Genomic DNA, 20,894 nt, shown 5'->3' on the forward strand with positions numbered 1-20,894 from the left:
AGAATTTAGACTGTAAGCTCCAATGGGGCAGAGACTGATGTGAATGAGTTCTCTGTACAACGCTACAGAATCAGTGGCGCTATATAAATAAATGATGATGATGATGATGATGATAGTGGACGGCTGGGCAAGGACATAATTGGGTATTATGCACAGAAAGAAAGGACAAGATATATTCTAATGAGTGGAGGTATAGATTAGCCTCTAGTAAGTAATTAGACACCTATGTACCTGGGAGGCAGCAGGAGTCATACCTCAGCCACTGATTTTAGTGGGATGACCTTTGCTTCATCAAAGCTCATGTTATACGGAGAGCACATTAATAAGTATATATGTATAAATATCTATAAGTGTAATTACAAAGTAAAATCATGATAACCGCCCCCAGGGTCTCCTCACTGTCAACATAAATAGAATAAACAGTTTTTTTATAGAAAATAAAAGGAAACCATGTAATTAAGGGTGTGAGCAGGAACATGGATGTTTTTAGAGATGAGGTTTTGTCACAAAATAAAAATCCTCAAAACAGTGCAAATAAAAAGTATAACGCGTGGGGGCTGCAATGTGCGCTGTGAGGATAAATAGGCGAAAACGTTCATGGGAAAATGACCATTTTTTTCTTTAATAATTATCATCCAATTATAAGTAAGGAAGAAGCAGATAGTGATAAAATATCATCCGTTCCTTTCAGTACGTGAGACTCACCTCGGGGGTCCACCTGTGCCAGGTAGGTGAGGGTGGAGCTATTTGTGGCCCCGCCCTCTATGAGGTATCCTGTCTGTATGGACACCGCTCTCACCAAGTCCTTTTTGGGGGGATATTTCTGTAACAACAACAATATAAGAAATACAAATTAGAACCTGTTCATCCATTCATGAAAGCTGACTCACTGGCTGGGAAGACATGCTGGGACTTGTAGTTCCATAATAACTATTGAGACAGTTGTTGTCGTCAGTATAGGCAGCTCTATACAATATTAGACTGTAAGCTCTTTGGAACACAAATGTCTCACATTTCATGGTTGGCCCAGCTCTTCTGTTTACACATTAATATTATTTTGTGCACATGTTGAGTAAAGCGCTGGCAATGGGGGGTACTATACATACTATACAAATATGGGGTCGTATCTACAGGAAAAGCCTAGCGGCATAGAAGGGGTGAAGCCCCACCCACTACTCCCTGATAACACGTTATCCACATATTTATGTTATGTACTATCCCAGTAACATTGAGCAGCCGCAGTCTCCTGATTCCGCCTGTCCCCGGCTTATAGATATCATTTGCAGTAATATGTGTTGTTCCAGGCTGCAGGGGAAAGTGACCTAGTTTCATGGAGGGGATCCAGAGCCGGTATTATCTCAGCACATGGAAATAAGATAAGATGTCCACAGAGCAGTCAGACGCTCTATAATAAGCCGTACATCTGTGTTGACAGAACGCTTAGTACAACAGCTAAAGGGACAGATTGTGTCGTGACTAAACAGAGGGCGATATGACTGCACCGCGCAGGCGGTGTGATCTATAGAGGGGATGACGACAATATGTCCAGGCATGTGGGTCCTAATAATAACTAGGACATATTGTAGTTGTATCTCTATAACTTAGTGCCAAATCTATGTACTACACTTTGTTACCAGTCATCATCATCATCATCTATTTATATATATAGCGCCATTAATTCCGCAGCGCTGTACAGAGAACTCACTCACATCAGTCCCTGCCCCATTGGGGCTCACAATCTGAATCTCCTAAATTACACACACACACACACACACACACACACACACACACACACACACACACACACACACACACACACACACACACACACACACACACACACACACACACAGACAGACTAGGGTCAATTTGATAGCAGCCAATTAACCTACCAGTATGTTTTTGGAGTGTGGGAGGAAACCGGAGCACCCGGAGGAAACCCACGCAAACACGGGGAGAACATACAAACTCCACACAGATAAGGCCATGGTCGGGAATTGAACTTATGACCCCAGTGCTGTGAGGCAGAAGTGCTAACCACTGAGACACCATGCTGCTCAATCCCCAACTAGTGCAACGGATCCGACCTCGGGGTCACTGCCGTCCTAAACAAACAAGTTCTCCCAACCCACATAACAGCCCTGGACGATGGGGACCTCTGGGAAATATCTACCTGGAAAGCCCCCTCAGTGTGGCTATACTGTACATTGATGTAGGTGGAGAGTCGGGAGCCCGAACACCCCCCAGGACACATATTTCAGTGCTCTCCAGCAGCAATAACTGCGGCAGAGAACGAAGGCTGAGAAAATAGCGCAATGTTGCGTCAAGAGTGTAAATACCATACAAGCGGGGGGTACAGCTGGTCTGGGGGCCCATCTTACCCGACAATGCCCCATGTGAGAGCAGTACCTGGGGGCACTTACAGAATTTTTGATGGGGGCCATAAATATCTAGTTACGCCCCTGTCTGGGGTTCCAGTTATCTGGCTCGCTGAGTGTTTGGAAGTGGGGGGACGTGTAACTGTCATGCGATACAACCCCTTTAAGACAGGTTCTATAACGCTGGCGCTATGAAATAACTACTTTGCGTCTCTGTATTCCGCGCAGTTCGGCTGCAGGAATCGCACTCACCGCATGTTTGACAGAGTAGTTCATGATGATATAATCTCTTCCCATTGGCAGCCAGGAGCGCAGCGTGATGACATCACGGTTCTTCAGTGGTTTAGGACACTTCCCTGAGGGCAGATGGGAAATGGCGGTTTAGTCATTTGGCTCAATTCACTAACGTTGGTATCACACTGGTGGATTACGGGGGCCCCCAGAAGTCAGCTATAGGGCCCACAAATTTCACAGAGATTATATTGTAAATATACAATAATAAGGAATACAATTTGGGGACGACTGACTACATGAAAAAACAGTCAAGATTTAACTTATGTGCAAAACAGAATGCTTATTTGCACCCCTTGCATTGTAACATGGTTTTGTCCAGGAGACTGAAAAAAAGAATTTTCTTAAGTTAAGATCCTTAATGAATCAGGCCCTTGCTGTGAATCTCGCCATTAAGCCCCTGGTGTTTGTGCAGCTTTAGGAATATTTAGGTATATTCTGTACAAGTCTTTTCTATCTATCCAAGGTTCCTGCGTCATAACAAGATATCACAGCAAGATATCCAAATGTCATTACACTGCCTAAATTCCTCTGCAGCAGGGGAAAAGGCTTCAGCACCCTTCATTAGATTGTAAGCTTAAAGGACAGCAGCTACTTCCTGTAGTGTATTCACACCTCTTATAAGCTTACATGCGTAGTATCCACTCACACCTCTGTAATAAGCTTACATGCGTAGTATCCACTCACACCTCTGTAATATGCTTACATGCGTAGTATCCACTCTCACCTCTGTAATATTCTTACATGTGTAGTATCCACTCACAGCTCTGTAATATGCTTACATGTGTAGTATCCACTCACACCTCTGTAATAAGCTTACATGCGTAGTATCCACTCACACCTCTGTAATATGCTTACATGTGTAGTATCCACTCACACCTCTGTAATATGCTTACATGTGTAGTATCCACTCACAGCTCTGTAATAAGCTTACATGTGTAGTATCCACTCACACCTCTGTAATATGCTTACATGTGTAGTATCCACTCACACCTCTGTAATATGCTTACATGCGTAGTATCCACTCACAGCTCTGTAATATGCTTACATGCGTAGTATCCACTCACACCTCTGTAATATGCTTACATGTGTAGTATCCACTCACACCTCTGTAATATGCTTACATGTGTAGTATCCACTCACACCTCTGTAATATGCTTACATGTGTAGTATCCACTCACAGCTCTGTAATATTCTTACATGTGTAGTATCCACTCACAGCTCTGTAATAAGCTTACATGCGTAGTATCCACTCACAGCTCTGTAATAAGCTTACATGTGTAGTATCCACTCACAGCTCTGTAATAAGCTTACATGTGTAGTATCCACTCACACCTCTGTAATATGCTTACATGTGTAGTATCCACTCACAGCTCTGTAATATTCTTACATGCGTAGTATCCACTCACAGCTCTGTAATATGCTTACATGTGTAGTATCCACTCACACCTCTGTAATATGCTTACATGTGTAGTATCCACTCACAGCTCTGTAATATGCTTACATGTGTAGTATCCACTCACACCTCTGTAATATTCTTACATGCGTAGTATCCACTCTCACCTCTGTAATATGCTTACATGCGTAGTATCCACTCACACCTCTGTAATATGCTTACATGTGTAGTATCCACTCACAGCTCTGTAATATTCTTACATGTGTAGTATCCACTCACAGCTCTGTAATATGCTTACATGCGTAGTATCCACTCTCACCTCTGTAATATGCTTGCATGTGTAGTATCCACTCACACCTCTGTAATATGCTTACATGTGTAGTATCCACTCACATCTCTGTAATATGCTTACATGCGTAGTATCCACTCACACCTCTGTAATAAGCTTACATGCGTAGTATCCACTCACATCTCTGTAATATGCTTACATGCGTAGTATCCACTCACACCTCTGTAATAAGCTTACATGCGTAGTATCCACTCACACCTCTGTAATATGCTTACATGTGTAGTATCCACTCACACCTCTGTAATATGCTTACATGCGTAGTATCCACTCACTCCTCTGTAATATGCTTACATGTGTAGTATCCACTCACACCTCTGTAATATGCTTACATGCGTAGTATCCACTCACAGCTCTGTAATAAGCTTACATGTGTAGTATCCACTCACTCCTCTGTAATATGCTTACATGCGTAGTATCCACTCACACCTCTGTAATATGCTTACATGTGTAGTATCCACTCTCACCTCTGTAATATGCTTACATGTGTAGTATCCACTCACAGCTCTGTAATATGCTTACATGTGTAGTATCCACTCACAGCTCTGTAATATGCTTACATGTGTAGTATCCACTCACACCTCTGTAATATGCTTACATGTGTAGTATCCATTCACACCTCTGTAATATGCTTACATGTGTAGTATCCACTCTCACCTCTGTAATATGCTTACATGTGTAGTATCCACTCACACCTCTGTAATATGCTTACATGCGTAGTATCCACTCACTCCTCTGTAATATGCTTACATGTGTAGTATCCACTCACACCTCTGTAATATGCTTACATGCGTAGTATCCACTCACAGCTCTGTAATAAGCTTACATGTGTAGTATCCACTCACTCCTCTGTAATATGCTTACATGCGTAGTATCCACTCACACCTCTGTAATATGCTTACATGTGTAGTATCCACTCTCACCTCTGTAATATGCTTACATGTGTAGTATCCACTCACAGCTCTGTAATATGCTTACATGTGTAGTATCCACTCACAGCTCTGTAATATGCTTACATGTGTAGTATCCACTCACACCTCTGTAATATGCTTACATGTGTAGTATCCATTCACACCTCTGTAATATGCTTACATGTGTAGTATCCACTCTCACCTCTGTAATATGCTTACATGTGTAGTATCCACTCACACCTCTGTAATATGCTTACATGCGTAGTATCCACTCACACCTCTGTAATATGCTTACATGTGTAGTATCCACTCTCACCTCTGTAATATGCTTACATGTGTAGTATCCACTCACACCTCTGTAATATGCTTACATGCGTAGTATACACTCACAGCTCTGTAATATGCTTACATGTGTAGTATCCACTCTCACCTCTGTAATATGCTTACATGTGTAGTATCCACTCACAGCTCTGTAATATTCTTACATGCGTAGTATCCACTCTCACCTCTGTAATATGCTTACATGTGTAGTATCCACTCTCACCTCTGTAATATGCTTACATGTGTAGTATCCACTCACACCTCTGTAATATGCTTACATGTGTAGTATCCACTCACAGCTCTGTAATATGCTTACATGCGTAGTATCCACTCACACCTCTGTAATATGCTTACATGCGTAGTATCCACTCTCACCTCTGTAATATGCTTACATGTGTAGTATCCACTCACACCTCTGTAATATGCTTACATGTGTAGTATCCACTCACAGCTCTGTAATATGCTTACATGTGTAGTATCCACTCTCACCTCTGTAATATGCTTACATGTGTAGTATCCACTCACACCTCTGTAATATGCTTACATGCGTAGTATCCACTCTCACCTCTGTAATATGCTTACATGTGTAGTATCCACTCACATCTCTGTAATATGCTTACATGCGTAGTATCCACTCACATCTCTGTAATATGCTTACATGCGTAGTATCCACTCACTCCTCTGTAATATGCTTACATGCGTAGTATCCACTCACTCCTCTGTAATATGCTTACATGTGTAGTATCCACTCACACCTCTGTAATATGCTTACATGCGTAGTATCCACTCTCACCTCTGTAATATGCTTACATGTGTAGTATCCACTCACAGCTCTGTAATATGCTTACATGTGTAGTATCCACTCACATCTCTGTAATATGCTTACATGCGTAGTATCCACTCTCACCTCTGTAATATGCTTACATGTGTAGTATCCACTCACATCTCTGTAATATGCTTACATGTGTAGTATCCACTCACATCTCTGTAATATGCTTACATGTGTAGTATCCACTCACTCCTCTGTAATATGCTTACATGTGTAGTATCCACTCACAGCTCTGTAATATGCTTACATGCGTAGTATCCACTCACACCTCTGTAATATGCTTACATGCGTAGTATCCACTCACACCTCTGTAATATGCTTACATGCGTAGTATCCACTCTCACCTCTGTAATATTCTTACATGTGTAGTATCCACTCACTCCTCTGTAATATTCTTACATGCGTAGTATCCACTCACAGCTCTGTAATATGCTTACATGTGTAGTATCCACTCACAGCTCTGTAATATGCTTACATGTGTAGTATCCACTCACATCTCTGTAATATGCTTACATGCGTAGTATCCACTCACACCTCTGTAATATGCTTACATGTGTAGTATCCACTCACACCTCTGTAATATGCTTACATGTGTAGTATCCACTCACTCCTCTGTAATATTCTTACATGCGTAGTATCCACTCACAGCTCTGTAATATGCTTACATGTGTAGTATCCACTCACAGCTCTGTAATATTCTTACATGCGTAGTATCCACTCACACCTCTGTAATATTCTTACATGCGTAGTATCCACTCTCACCTCTGTAATATTCTTACATGTGTAGTATCCACTCACACCTCTGTAATATGCTTACATGTGTAGTATCCACTCACAGCTCTGTAATATGCTTACATGTGTAGTATCCACTCTCACCTCTGTAATATGCTTACATGCGTAGTATCCACTCACAGCTCTGTAATATGCTTACATGTGTAGTATCCACTCACACCTCTGTAATATTCTTACATGCGTAGTATCCACTCACAGCTCTGTAATATGCTTACATGTGTAGTATCCACTCTCACCTCTGTAATATGCTTACATGCGTAGTATCCACTCACAGCTCTGTAATATGCTTACATGTGTAGTATCCACTCACACCTCTGTAATATGCTTACATGTGTAGTATCCACTCACACCTCTGTAATATGCTTACATGTGTAGTATCCACTCACTCCTCTGTAATATTCTTACATGCGTAGTATCCACTCACACCTCTGTAATATGCTTACATGTGTAGTATCCACTCACACCTCTGTAATATGCTTACATGCGTAGTATCCACTCACACCTCTGTAATATGCTTACATGTGTAGTATCCACTCACACCTCTGTAATATTCTTACATGTGTAGTATCCACTCACAGCTCTGTAATATGCTTACATGTGTAGTATCCACTCACAGCTCTGTAATATGCTTACATGTGTAGTATCCACTCACAGCTCTGTAATATGCTTACATGTGTAGTATCCACTCACATCTCTGTAATATGCTTACATGCGTAGTATCTACTCTCACCTCTGTAATATGCTTACATGCATAGTATCCACTCACAGCTCTGTAATATGCTTACATGTGTAGTATCCACTCACTCCTCTGTAATATTCTTACATGCGTAGTATCCACTCACAGCTCTGTAATATGCTTACATGTGTAGTATCCACTCACACCTCTGTAATATGCTTACATGTGTAGTATCCACTCTCACCTCTGTAATATGCTTACATGCGTAGTATCCACTCACACCTCTGTAATATGCTTACATGCGTAGTATCCACTCACTCCTCTGTAATATGCTTACATGTGTAGTATCCACTCACACCTCTGTAATATGCTTACATGTGTAGTATCCACTCACACCTCTGTAATATGCTTACATGTGTAGTATCCACTCTCACCTCTGTAATATGCTTACATGCGTAGTATCCACTCACACCTCTGTAATATGCTTACATGCGTAGTATCCACTCACTCCTCTGTAATATGCTTACATGTGTAGTATCCACTCACACCTCTGTAATATGCTTACATGTGTAGTATCCACTCACACCTCTGTAATATGCTTACATGTGTAGTATCCACTCACACCTCTGTAATATTCTTACATGTGTAGTATCCACTCACAGCTCTGTAATATGCTTACATGTGTAGTATCCACTCACAGCTCTGTAATATGCTTACATGCGTAGTATCCACTCACACCTCTGTAATATGCTTACATGCGTAGTATCCACTCACTCCTCTGTAATATGCTTACATGCGTAGTATCCACTCACACCTCTGTAATATGCTTACATGTGTAGTATCCACTCACAGCTCTGTAATAAGCTTACATGTGTAGTATCCACTCACAGCTCTGTAATAAGCTTACATGCGTAGTATCCACTCTCACCTCTGTAATATGCTTACATGCGTAGTATCCACTCACTCCTCTGTAATATGCTTACATGCGTAGTATCCACTCACACCTCTGTAATATGCTTACATGTGTAGTATCCACTCACAGCTCTGTAATAAGCTTACATGTGTAGTATCCACTCACAGCTCTGTAATATGCTTACATGTGTAGTATCCACTCACAGCTCTGTAATATTCTTACATGTGTAGTATCCACTCACACCTCTGTAATATTCTTACATGTGTAGTATCCACTCACACCTCTGTAATATTCTTACATGTGTAGTATCCACTCACACCTCTGTAATATGCTTACATGTGTAGTATCCACTCTCACCTCTGTAATATTCTTACATGTGTAGTATCCACTCACACCTCTGTAATATGCTTACATGCGTAGTATCCACTCTCACCTCTGTAATATGCTTACATGTGTAGTATCCACTCACACCTCTGTAATATGCTTACATGCGTAGTATCCACTCACACCTCTGTAATATTCTTACATGCGTAGTATCCACTCACACCTCTGTAATATGCTTACATGTGTAGTATCCACTCACACCTCTGTAATATGCTTACATGCGTAGTATCCACTCACAGCTCTGTAATATGCTTACATGTGTAGTATCCACTCACTCCTCTGTAATATTCTTACATGTGTAGTATCCACTCACAGCTCTGTAATATTCTTACATGTGTAGTATCCACTCACAGCTCTGTAATATTCTTACATGTGTAGTATCCACTCACACCTCTGTAATATTCTTACATGTGTAGTATCCACTCACACCTCTGTAATATGCTTACATGTGTAGTATCCACTCACACCTCTGTAATATGCTTACATGCGTAGTATCCACTCTCACCTCTGTAATATGCTTACATGTGTAGTATCCGCTCACACCTCTGTAATATGCTTACATGTGTAGTATCCACTCACACCTCTGTAATATTCTTACATGTGTAGTATCCACTCTCACCTCTGTAATATGCTTACATGTGTAGTATCCACTCACAGCTCTGTAATATGCTTACATGCGTAGTATCCACTCACATCTCTGTAATATGCTTACATGTGTAGTATCCACTCACAGCTCTGTAATATGCTTACATGTGTAGTATCCACTCTCACCTCTGTAATAAGCTTACATGCGTAGCATCCACTCACAGCTCTGTAATATTCTTACATGCGTAGCATCCACTCACACCTCTGTAATATGCTTACATGCGTAGCATCCACTCACATCTCTGTAATATGCTTACATGTGTAGTATCCACTCACACCTCTGTAATATGCTTACATGCGTAGTATCCAATGTCTGCATTGACTGTAAGTTTCCCAATATCGAAAGTCTCAATGACGTTAGTGTCCCATTTCTTGCGATATTCCACATCGTGTAGAACATCATAGAGGACTTCAGCGGAGACGTCCTTACATTCCATCCGACACTGCAGAGATCAGAAAAGGGAGAGTATAATATCCTGTTAATCACACAGTATAGACCCGTTATATATAATCATACAGTATAGACCCGTTATATATAATCACACAGTATAGACCCGTTATATATAATCACACAGTATAGACCCGTTATATATAATCACACAGTATAGACCCGTTATATATAATCACACAGTATAGACCCGTTATATATAATCACACAGTATAGACCCGTTATATATAATCACACAGTATAGACCCGTTATATATAATCACACAGTATAGACCTGTTATATATAATCACACAGTATAGACCTATTATATATAATCACACAGTATAGACCCGTTATATATAATCACATAGTATAGACCTATTATATATAATCACACAGTATAGACCCGTTATATATAATCACACAGTATAGACCTATTATATATAATCACACAGTATAGACCTATTATATATAATCACACAGTATAGACCCGTTATATATAATCACACAGTATAGACCTATTATATATAATCACACAGTATAGACCCGTTATATATAATCACACAGTATAGACCTATTATATATAATCACACAGTATAGACCCGTTATATATAATCACACAGTATAGACCCGTTATATATAATCACACAGTATAGACCGGACTCCGCCATGTTTGTTGCTCTGGGTTACAGCACCTTTCGTTGTGCACCAGTCTGTGCTGCACTGTAGGTAACTTATTACACCAGGTTTGTGTTACTATATTATAAACATCTTTGTATCTTTCTGGCCCAGCACCGTCTATCTCTCCGTAGGTGCTAATAATCAGAGAACTGATTGAGACGCGGGAGATGTACAGTAAGAACCTCAGGGTTATTGCAGATGTCATATTATAGAGGTTTCCATATATCTGTCTCTGTAACAGCAGCATAATACAGATCTTATAGACCTCAACCCTTTCCTTACTAGCGGGTGTAATGCCGGGGACAGGTGAGTAACGTGGTTAGTAATGCCGGGGACAGGCGAGTAACGTGGTTAGTAATGCCGGGACAGGTGAGTACCGTGGTTAGTAATGCCGGGACAGGTGAGTAACGTGGTTAGTAATGCCGGGACAGGTGAGTACCGTGGTTAGTAATGCCGGGACAGGTGAGTAACGTGGTTAGTAATGCCGGGACATGTGAGTAACGTGGTTAGTAATGCCGGGACAGGTGAGTACCGTGGTTAGTAATGCCGGGACAGGTGAGTACCGTGGTTAGTAATGCCGGGGACAGGTGAGTACCGTGGTTAGTAATGCCGGGACAGGTGAGTAACGTGGTTAGTAATGCCGGGACAGGTGAGTAACGTGGTTAGTAATGCCGGGGACAGGTGAGTACCGTGGTTAGTAATGCCGGGACAGGTGAGTACCGTGGTTAGTAATGCCGGGGACAGGTGAGTAACGTGGTTAGTAATGCCGGGACAGGTGAGTAACGTGGTTAGTAATGCCGGGGACAGGTGAGTAACGTGGTTAGTAATGCCGGGACAGGTGAGTAACGTGGTTAGTAATGCCGGGACAGGTGAGTAACGTGGTTAGTAATGCCGGGACAGGTGAGTAACGTGGTTAGTAATGCCGGGACAGGTGAGTAACGTGGTTAGTAATGCCGGGGACAGGTGAGTAACGTGGTTAGTAATGCCGGGGACAGGTGAGTAACGTGGTTAGTAATGCCGGGACAGGTGAGTAACGTGGTTAGTAATGCCGGGACAGGTGAGTAACGTGGTTAGTAATGCCGGGACAGGTGAGTAACGTGGTTAGTAATGCCGGGACAGGTGAGTAACGTGGTTAGTAATGCCGGGGACAGGCGAGTAACGTGGTTAGTAATGCCGGGGACAGGTGAGTAACGTGGTTAGTAATGCCGGGGACAGGTGAGTAACGTGGTTAGTAATGCCGGGGACAGGTGAGTAACGTGGTTAGTAATGCCGGGACAGGTGAGTAACGTGGTTAGTAATGCCGGGACAGGTGAGTAACGTGGTTAGTAATGCCGGGACAGGTGAGTAACGTGGTTAGTAATGCCGGGACAGGTGAGTAACGTGGTTAGTAATGCCGGGGACAGGTGAGTAACGTGGTTAGTAATGCCGGGGACAGGTGAGTAACGTGGTTAGTAATGCCGGGACAGGTGAGTAACGTGGTTAGTAATGCCGGGACAGGTGAGTAACGTGGTTAGTAATGCCGGGACAGGTGAGTAACGTGGTTAGTAATGCCGGGACAGGCGAGTAACGTGGTTAGTAATGCCGGGGACAGGCGAGTAACGTGGTTAGTAATGCCGGGGACAGGCGAGTAACGTGGTTAGTAATGCCGGGACAGGTGAGTAACGTGGTTAGTAATGCCGGGGACAGGTGAGTAACGTGGTTAGTAATGCCGGGACAGGTGAGTAACGTGGTTAGTAATGCCGGGACAGGTGAGTAACGTGGTTAGTAATGCCGGGGACAGGTGAGTAACGTGGTTAGTAATGCCGGGGACAGGTGAGTAACGTGGTTAGTAATGCCGGGGACAGGTGAGTAACGTGGTTAGTAATGCCGGGGACAGGTGAGTAACGTGGTTAGTAATGCCGGGACAGGTGAGTAACGTGGTTAGTAATGCCGGGACAGGTGAGTAACGTGGTTAGTAATGCCGGGGACAGGTGAGTAACGTGGTTAGTAATGCCGGGACAGGTGAGTAACGTGGTTAGTAATGCCGGGACAGGTGAGTAACGTGGTTAGTAATGCCGGGGACAGGTGAGTAACGTGGTTAGTAATGCCGGGGACAGGTGAGTAACGTGGTTAGTAATGCCGGGACAGGTGAGTAACGTGGTTAGTAATGCCGGGACAGGTGAGTAACGTGGTTAGTAATGCCGGGACAGGTGAGTAACGTGGTTAGTAATGCCGGGACAGGTGAGTAACGTGGTTAGTAATGCCGGGACAGGTGAGTAACGTGGTTAGTAATGCCGGGGACAGGTGAGTAACGTGGTTAGTAATGCCGGGGACAGGTGAGTAACGTGGTTAGTAATGCCGGGGACAGGTGAGTAACGTGGTTAGTAATGCCGGGGACAGGTGAGTAACGTGGTTAGTAATGCCGGGGACAGGCGAGTAACGTGGTTAGTAATGCCGGGGACAGGTGAGTACCGTGGTTAGTAATGCCGGGACAGGTGAGTACCGTGGTTAGTAATGCCGGGACAGGTGAGTACCGTGGTTAGTAATGCCGGGGACAGGTGAGTACCGTGGTTAGTAATGCCGGGACAGGTGAGTAACGTGGTTAGTAATGCCGGGACAGGTGAGTAACGTGGTTAGTAATGCCGGGGACAGGTGAGTAACGTGGTTAGTAATGCCGGGACAGGTGAGTAACGTGGTTAGTAATGCCGGGACAGGTGAGTAACGTGGTTAGTAATGCCGGGGACAGGTGAGTAACGTGGTTAGTAATGCCGGGGACAGGTGAGTAACGTGGTTAGTAATGCCGGGGACAGGTGAGTAACGTGGTTAGTAATGCCGGGACAGGTGAGTAACGTGGTTAGTAATGCCGGGACAGGTGAGTAACGTGGTTAGTAATGCCGGGACAGGTGAGTAACGTGGTTAGTAATGCCGGGGACAGGTGAGTAACGTGGTTAGTAATGCCGGGACAGGTGAGTAACGTGGTTAGTAATGCCGGGACAGGTGAGTAACGTGGTTAGTAATGCCGGGGACAGGTGAGTAACGTGGTTAGTAATGCCGGGGACAGGTGAGTAACGTGGTTAGTAATGCCGGGACAGGTGAGTAACGTGGTTAGTAATGCCGGGACAGGTGAGTAACGTGGTTAGTAATGCCGGGACAGGTGAGTAACGTGGTTAGTAATGCCGGGACAGGTGAGTAACGTGGTTAGTAATGCCGGGGACAGGTGAGTAACGTGGTTAGTAATGCCGGGGACAGGTGAGTAACGTGGTTAGTAATGCCGGGACAGGTGAGTAACGTGGTTAGTAATGCCGGGACAGGTGAGTAACGTGGTTAGTAATGCCGGGACAGGTGAGTAACGTGGTTAGTAATGCCGGGACAGGTGAGTAACGTGGTTAGTAATGCCGGGGACAGGCGAGTAACGTGGTTAGTAATGCCGGGGACAGGCGAGTAACGTGGTTAGTAATGCCGGGACAGGTGAGTAACGTGGTTAGTAATGCCGGGGACAGGTGAGTAACGTGGTTAGTAATGCCGGGACAGGTGAGTAACGTGGTTAGTAATGCCGGGACAGGTGAGTAACGTGGTTTGTAATGCCGGGGACAGGTGAGTAACGTGGTTAGTAATGCCGGAGACAGGTGAGTTACGTGGATAGTAATGCCGGGGACATGTGAGTAACGTGGTTAGTAATGCCGGGGACAGGTGAGTAACGTGGTTAGTAATGCCGGCAGAGGTGAGTAACGTGGTTAGTAATGCCGGGGACAGGTGAGTAACGTGGTTTGTAATGCCGGGGACAGGTGAGTAACGTGGTTAGTAATGCCGGAGACAGGTGAGTAACGTGGATAGTAATGCCGGGGACATGTGAGTAACGTGGTTAGTAATGCCGGGGACAGGTGAGTTACGTGGATAGTAATTCCGGGGACATGTGAGTAACGTAGTTAGTAATGCAGGGGACATGTGAGTAACGTGGTTAGTAATGCCAGGGACAGGTGAGTAACGTGGTTTGTAATGCCGGGGACAGGTGAGTAACGTGGTTAGTAATGCCGGGGACAGGTGAGTAACGTGGTTAGTAATGCCGGGGACATGTGAGTAACGTGGTTAGTAATGCAGGGGACATGTGAGTAACGTGGTTAGTAATGCCAGGGACAGGTGAGTAACGTGGTTTGTAATGCCGGGGACAGGTGAGTAACGTGGTTAGTAATGCCGGGGACAGGTGAGTAACGTGGTTAGTAATGCCGGGGACATGTGAGTAACGTGGTTAGTAATGACGGGGACAGGTGAGTAACGTGGTTAGTAATGCCGGGGACATGTGAGTAACGTGGTTAGTAATGCCGGGGACAGGTGAGTACCGTGGTTAGTAATGCCGGGGACAGGTGAGTAACGTGGTTATTAATGCCGGGGACAGGTGAGTAACGTGGTTAGTAATGCCGGGGACAGGTGAGTAACGTGGTTATTAATGCCGGGGACAGGTGAGTAACGTGGTTAGTATTGCTGGGACAGGTGAGTAACGTGGTTAGTAATGCCGGGGACATGTGAGTAACGTGGTTAGTAATGCTGGGGACAGGTGAGTACCGTGGTTAGTAATGCCGGGGACAGGTGAGTAACGTGGTTATTAATGCCGGGGACAGGTGAGTAACGTGGTTATTAATGCCGGGGACAGGTGAGTAACGTGGTTAGTATTGCTGGGACAGGTGAGTAACGTGGTTAGTAATGCCGGGGACAGGTGAGTAACGTGTTAGTAATGTCGCGGTTGATATGTGAGCAGGGTGCCGTCTGCGTGGTAAATGTATGTTGCCCGGTGTACGTGGGGTTATCCCCCAGCGGTTACCTGGCTTCTGATAAAACGTATGTTTGATCGTGTGTTTGTGGCAGGAGAATTAAATTGTAAGCTCCTCTGCAGCAGGTATTAAATGAATTGTAGATCACTGTGTGATATGTTGGCACCATATTAACAATGATAAGAATTATAATAAGTATTAATATTGTCAATAACATGAATCAGTAAGTGGGGAGAAATGATTCCACATGATGCATTATACTGATCAGATGATGATGACGATGTAGTGATGATTTACAGAGGATAAATCTGCATATTCCAGATATTATTATATATAACAAGTTAACCCGTGCATGATACTCATGCATTCTAGTCAAATCAAGCTACTTAAGGTGTTAAAAAGGGTCTTGTCATGCATTTGGACCTAGCCCAGGCCTCCTCAGGGGAAGAGCGTTACTTCCCGACGCAAGCGCCTTTTTTAACGTGGTTTTGTCCACATGTCACCACCTCATCATTTTTCTTCATCACCTCATCCTTCATCTTCATCGTCACATCCTTCATCTTTATCGCCACATCTATCCAGATGTCTATCCAGACACAGGGATCTCTCTCAGCGGTCCTGAGTATCACACTCCTCTTGCTCTGTCACCACCGGCAACCACCAACCACTCCCCACTGTCACCCCCGGCAACCACCAACCACTCCCAACTGTCACTTCTCCTTCAAGAAATATATATATATTTTTTTAAAATCTTTATAAACACTTTTAACAATTAACAAATTAAATTAACAAATTAAAAACATCTTAGTATACCAAATTTCAGCCCTTTCTGAATTTTTTTTTCCACACACACTAAGAATTTAGTAGGTCAGTGTATAACTCCGCCAAGCAGGTGGCGCTGCAGCTTGGTTTTATTTTTTCCACACACACAGACAGTCTAACACACGCCACTAGGCATATATATATATATATATATATATATATATATATATATATATATATAGAGAGAGAGAGAGAGAGATACTCGCGTCCATCAGGTGCAGACAGACCAGCTTTATAGTCAGATGATGAAGGAATGCCACACTTGCCAACTTTATTTACCTCCCCTCCAAGAGATCCCAGAGGGGAGGACAGGTGGCATGTTCTGTGGGGTGTGACGGGGTGACTTTCGCCATTTGGCCCCACCCCTCACAATCTTGTCATTGATGCCCCCTGTCCCTCCCATGTCATTAAGAAGCGGGCAGGTTTCAGGAGGGTGCCCGGCTCTCCCGGGACTTCAGTTCATCTATCCGGGGGAGAGTTGGTCAGTACACTCCTTCAAAGGCCACTTATCATACAGAACGAGGCTTATATTCTCAAATTAAACAAGACTCGGAGTAAGATAACACAGGGTCCAGGCCAGGGTACAGCGGGTATTACAGGGGTCCTGGACATACTGCAGAGTCACAAAAGTTTCTTTAATATCTTGGTGCCATTTCAGATCATAGTCACATATTTCAGCTGAATTTCCCATCTAAGATATAAATGCAGATTCACAGAGATATGTTCTCGTACTGGGAAACAGAAAAAGGTTTATACCGTATCATGTTCTGCCCGTACATTATATCCCATGTACACATTGTTTACAAGGAAACAGATACCACAAATCCAGATTATGATGTGAATGTCTCTCTCGCAGTCCTAATACCAGACAAGATTAGGTGAACGCAGAGGACAGGGTTACACGGATATAAACAGATTATCGCTAGAGTCCTACATTGATATGGGATCATTAATCCCTGGATTACACAGACATTGTATAACCCAGCTCCTGCGGATGACCACAGTGTACAGACATGGAGCCACGCACCTGTGCGGACGGCCTACAGTGTTCGGGTGTTTGACCGTAACGTGGATGATGTCATAAAACGTGGGAGAGCTCTCAGAGTCACAGGTGGTAGGATGACGTGGGTACAGTTACCTGTACAGGGTGAATTACACCGTTAGTGCTGGTGGGCGCATTATCGGGTCTCTCTATCATTGGTGGCTTGTGGACGGTAGTAATTACAATTTTGTATCGCTGTATATCGCAGTGATATAAAATATAGCACCGCTGCTATTTATCATGCTAGGGCAAAAATCCTGCAATGGAGAGCAAAAAAATTTTCACAGCCAGTCTAACGCTGCCGGGGAAAGTGACCCTCTGTAGCTGAGCGCACTGTGGTGGGACCCCGCGAGGGAGGCCGCGCAGTCTTGTGGGCAGATAGACTTTCTAAATCGTTTTCAGTCATCAGCCCACGTATGATGGTAAACCTTTGCCAAGTGACCCGTATTGTGTCAATAAAATTATCCCTCAAAAATGTTCAAATTTAGTCCAAGGACCCCTAACATGTATAAATGTAGAGACATCTGTTATGTGTTTAAATGTGTCAAACTATTTAATTCTAATTTGTTTTCAATATATTTAATTAATTCTATTACACTCTAATAATATAATTCTCAGTTGGAAGCCTGGACCTTGTCTGAAGTAACCCCAGAGCAGTGGTCAGGGAACAGGGGTAAATTACCCCAAATGGGGTAAAAATGAAATTCCTGGGGGTAATGCTGCCGATTCACATGCTGTCAGTTGGATTGTAGACCCCTTTAAATGTGACATTGCTGTTGTACCAGAAGAGCCTCAAGGGTTGGCAGAGGCACCTTTGAGCTTCGATGTAATAATGAAGCACGTATTGCATTTGAAAACAAAGCAGATCTGTCATATTTTTGGATGTCAACAGCTGCAAAATCATCAAAATTGCACATGAGGAGGCAGTCAAAAAGTTGCTGCCTTTTGCAACAACCTACCTTTGTGAACAAGGATTTTCCACTGTAACAAACATAAAAACAAAACAGAGAAATCGATTGGACGCTGAAGACTGTATCCAAATTGCTCTGACATCAAAATGCCCCAATATTAATGCTCTTGTATCAAAAATGAAGCAACATCATTTCTCCAAAACCTGAAGTTTTGAAGTTGAAGCTTTCAAAGAAATTTTGAATAGATTCAATAAAATTTTGAATTTGAATAATAATCTATGATTTTATTCCTTTCATATCAAGGGGGTAACGTCGGCCTATCTAAATATGTTTGGGGGTAAAAGGTAAAAAAGTTCTCTGAACGCTGCCCTAGAGGGCACATGTACCATAGGTTGTGAACCGCTGGTATAGAAGATCCAACCCCCTGGGTATATAATATACAACCCCCCATCGCCCTTATCTCTAGATACAGCTGATTCCAGACAGCAGATCTTATCTCAGGGCAACTCTGCCAGATTATATTGGTACCTGGATAAGAAGCAGGAATGGAAGGTAGCGATGTATGTAGTAAAAGATGAAGGAAGACACATACAACAAATAAACTTAATGTGACCATGGGAACCCTTAGTGTAGGACACAGACGTGGGACAGGTTATATATCATTATTTCTCCAGTATAGACTGGGAGACATAGAGCGCCGGCCGGAGGACGGGAGACCTCTGTGCTGTATCTCTGTATATCCTGCAGCTCGAAGCCCCCTCAACACCTGTCATCAATCTATAGATATACACAAAATGTGCCCCGCAGAGCTGACACTTCAGCTGCCCTGAGGATACGGGACCAGCTGCTACGTGGAGTCCGCGGGAGGATGTCACTTTCACGTCGCAGTAATGGTTACATGAAATCGCTCTCAGTAATATACAAATACGGGAAATTAATTCCACATTGTCCATGAGATGTAGTAATATATGGACATACTTGTCAACTCTCCCGGAATGTCCGGGAGACTCCAGAAATCTGGGTCGGTCTCCCGCATCCCATAATTACCTGGGCAAAATAAAGCGATTCGTGATTTTGGTCCCGCACCGCGACAAATCATCATTTCCGTCGAGGGGGCGGGGCCAAAATAACGAGATTGACCGCGCCCCACCCCCTCCCACCCTCTAATCACGCCCCCTGTTCGGGATCTCCCGGATTTCACTGCCTTAAAGTAGGCAAGTATGAATTATGGCATCAACGGACAAGAGGATGTAAAGCACGACTGTTTATATGTGAGAGATCATACACAGATATATCATCATCATCATCAATTTATATAGCACCACTAATTCCGCAAAGCTCTGGACGTCAGAGAGTAACAAGGTGCCGATCTCTGGAGTTCGGAAACCACAGCATAATGTCATAAATGTTATTTAACTCAAGAGGGTAAGTGTATCAAACTACGGGTTTGAAAAAGTGGAGATGTTGCCTGTAGCAACCAATCAGATTCCAGTTATCATCATTTAGTACATTCTATACAATGACAACTAGAATCTGATTGGTTGCTATAGGCAACATCTTCACTTTTCCAGACCCGCAGATTGATAAATTGACCCCAAGGACTTAGAAATGGTGACTGTGGACTCCTGTTTTTGTCAGATATAAGGCTTTACGCCCTTTAATAAATCAGCCCCAGAGTCCCGCGTGAAACGCGTCATGTGGACGTCTGTCCTGTGCTCTGTGAGGGAGGAAAATAACTTCACCACAGAGCCAGGATTACATCTCCTGTGTCTGCGTTATTATAATAAACCACTGTCATTGCTGGTGCCGGCGCAGCACCCAGTGCCTTTTTGCGGCACGCAGGCACCGGTCCCCCGGCGCTAGGTCCGTCCCTACGGAGGAGATGTTGTCGGGCAGTGAGAGCGATGCTCCCAGTTACTAAGCAACAGTGATGCTGAGTACATGAAACACTTAACTCTGTGTGTGCTGCAGCTGTGGCTAATCCGGGAGGATCCCAGCAGGGAGAAGAGGCTGGTAATGGCTTCATATCGGGGAGGGGGAGAGGAAGGGCTGGGGGGCATGGTGCATTATCTGTCCAGGACACAGCAATAAAACCATATGACACTTGTGATGTTTGTCCTGGGAAGCTGACTGGTAACTGCGGATCACAGAGAAGTGAAGCAGATTACTGCCGCTAGTTAAAGCCCAACTTGAATAACATTTTTGACCATGACCCCGTGAGAGTACCCACATGCCTCAGTATCAACTTCATTATCATCATCACCATTTATTTATATAGCGCCACTGATTCCGCAGCGCTGTACAGAGAACTCACATCAGTCCCTGCCCATTGGAGCTTACAGTCTAAATTCCCTAATATATACACACACACAGACAGACACTA

General features: G+C 44.0%; 1 protein-coding gene across 1 annotated transcript in view; it reads right to left on the minus strand.

Annotated features, from left to right (window-relative positions):
- STARD10 (StAR related lipid transfer domain containing 10) overlaps window positions 1–20,894 on the minus strand; it is a 42,072-nt gene that overhangs the window by 5,506 nt on the left and 15,672 nt on the right. Inside the window, exons 2-4 of the mRNA XM_075198348.1 lie at window positions 10,178–10,325; window positions 2,631–2,734; window positions 706–823 (exon numbers count right to left, since the gene is read on the minus strand). Coding sequence (XP_075054449.1) covers window positions 706–823; window positions 2,631–2,734; window positions 10,178–10,325 — 370 coding nt within the window. The remainder of the gene's footprint in view (window positions 1–705; window positions 824–2,630; window positions 2,735–10,177; window positions 10,326–20,894) is intronic.

Source organism: Mixophyes fleayi, chromosome 2 (genome assembly GCF_038048845.1).
Source record: "Mixophyes fleayi isolate aMixFle1 chromosome 2, aMixFle1.hap1, whole genome shotgun sequence".
NCBI classification, from domain to species: domain Eukaryota; kingdom Metazoa; phylum Chordata; class Amphibia; order Anura; family Limnodynastidae; genus Mixophyes; species Mixophyes fleayi.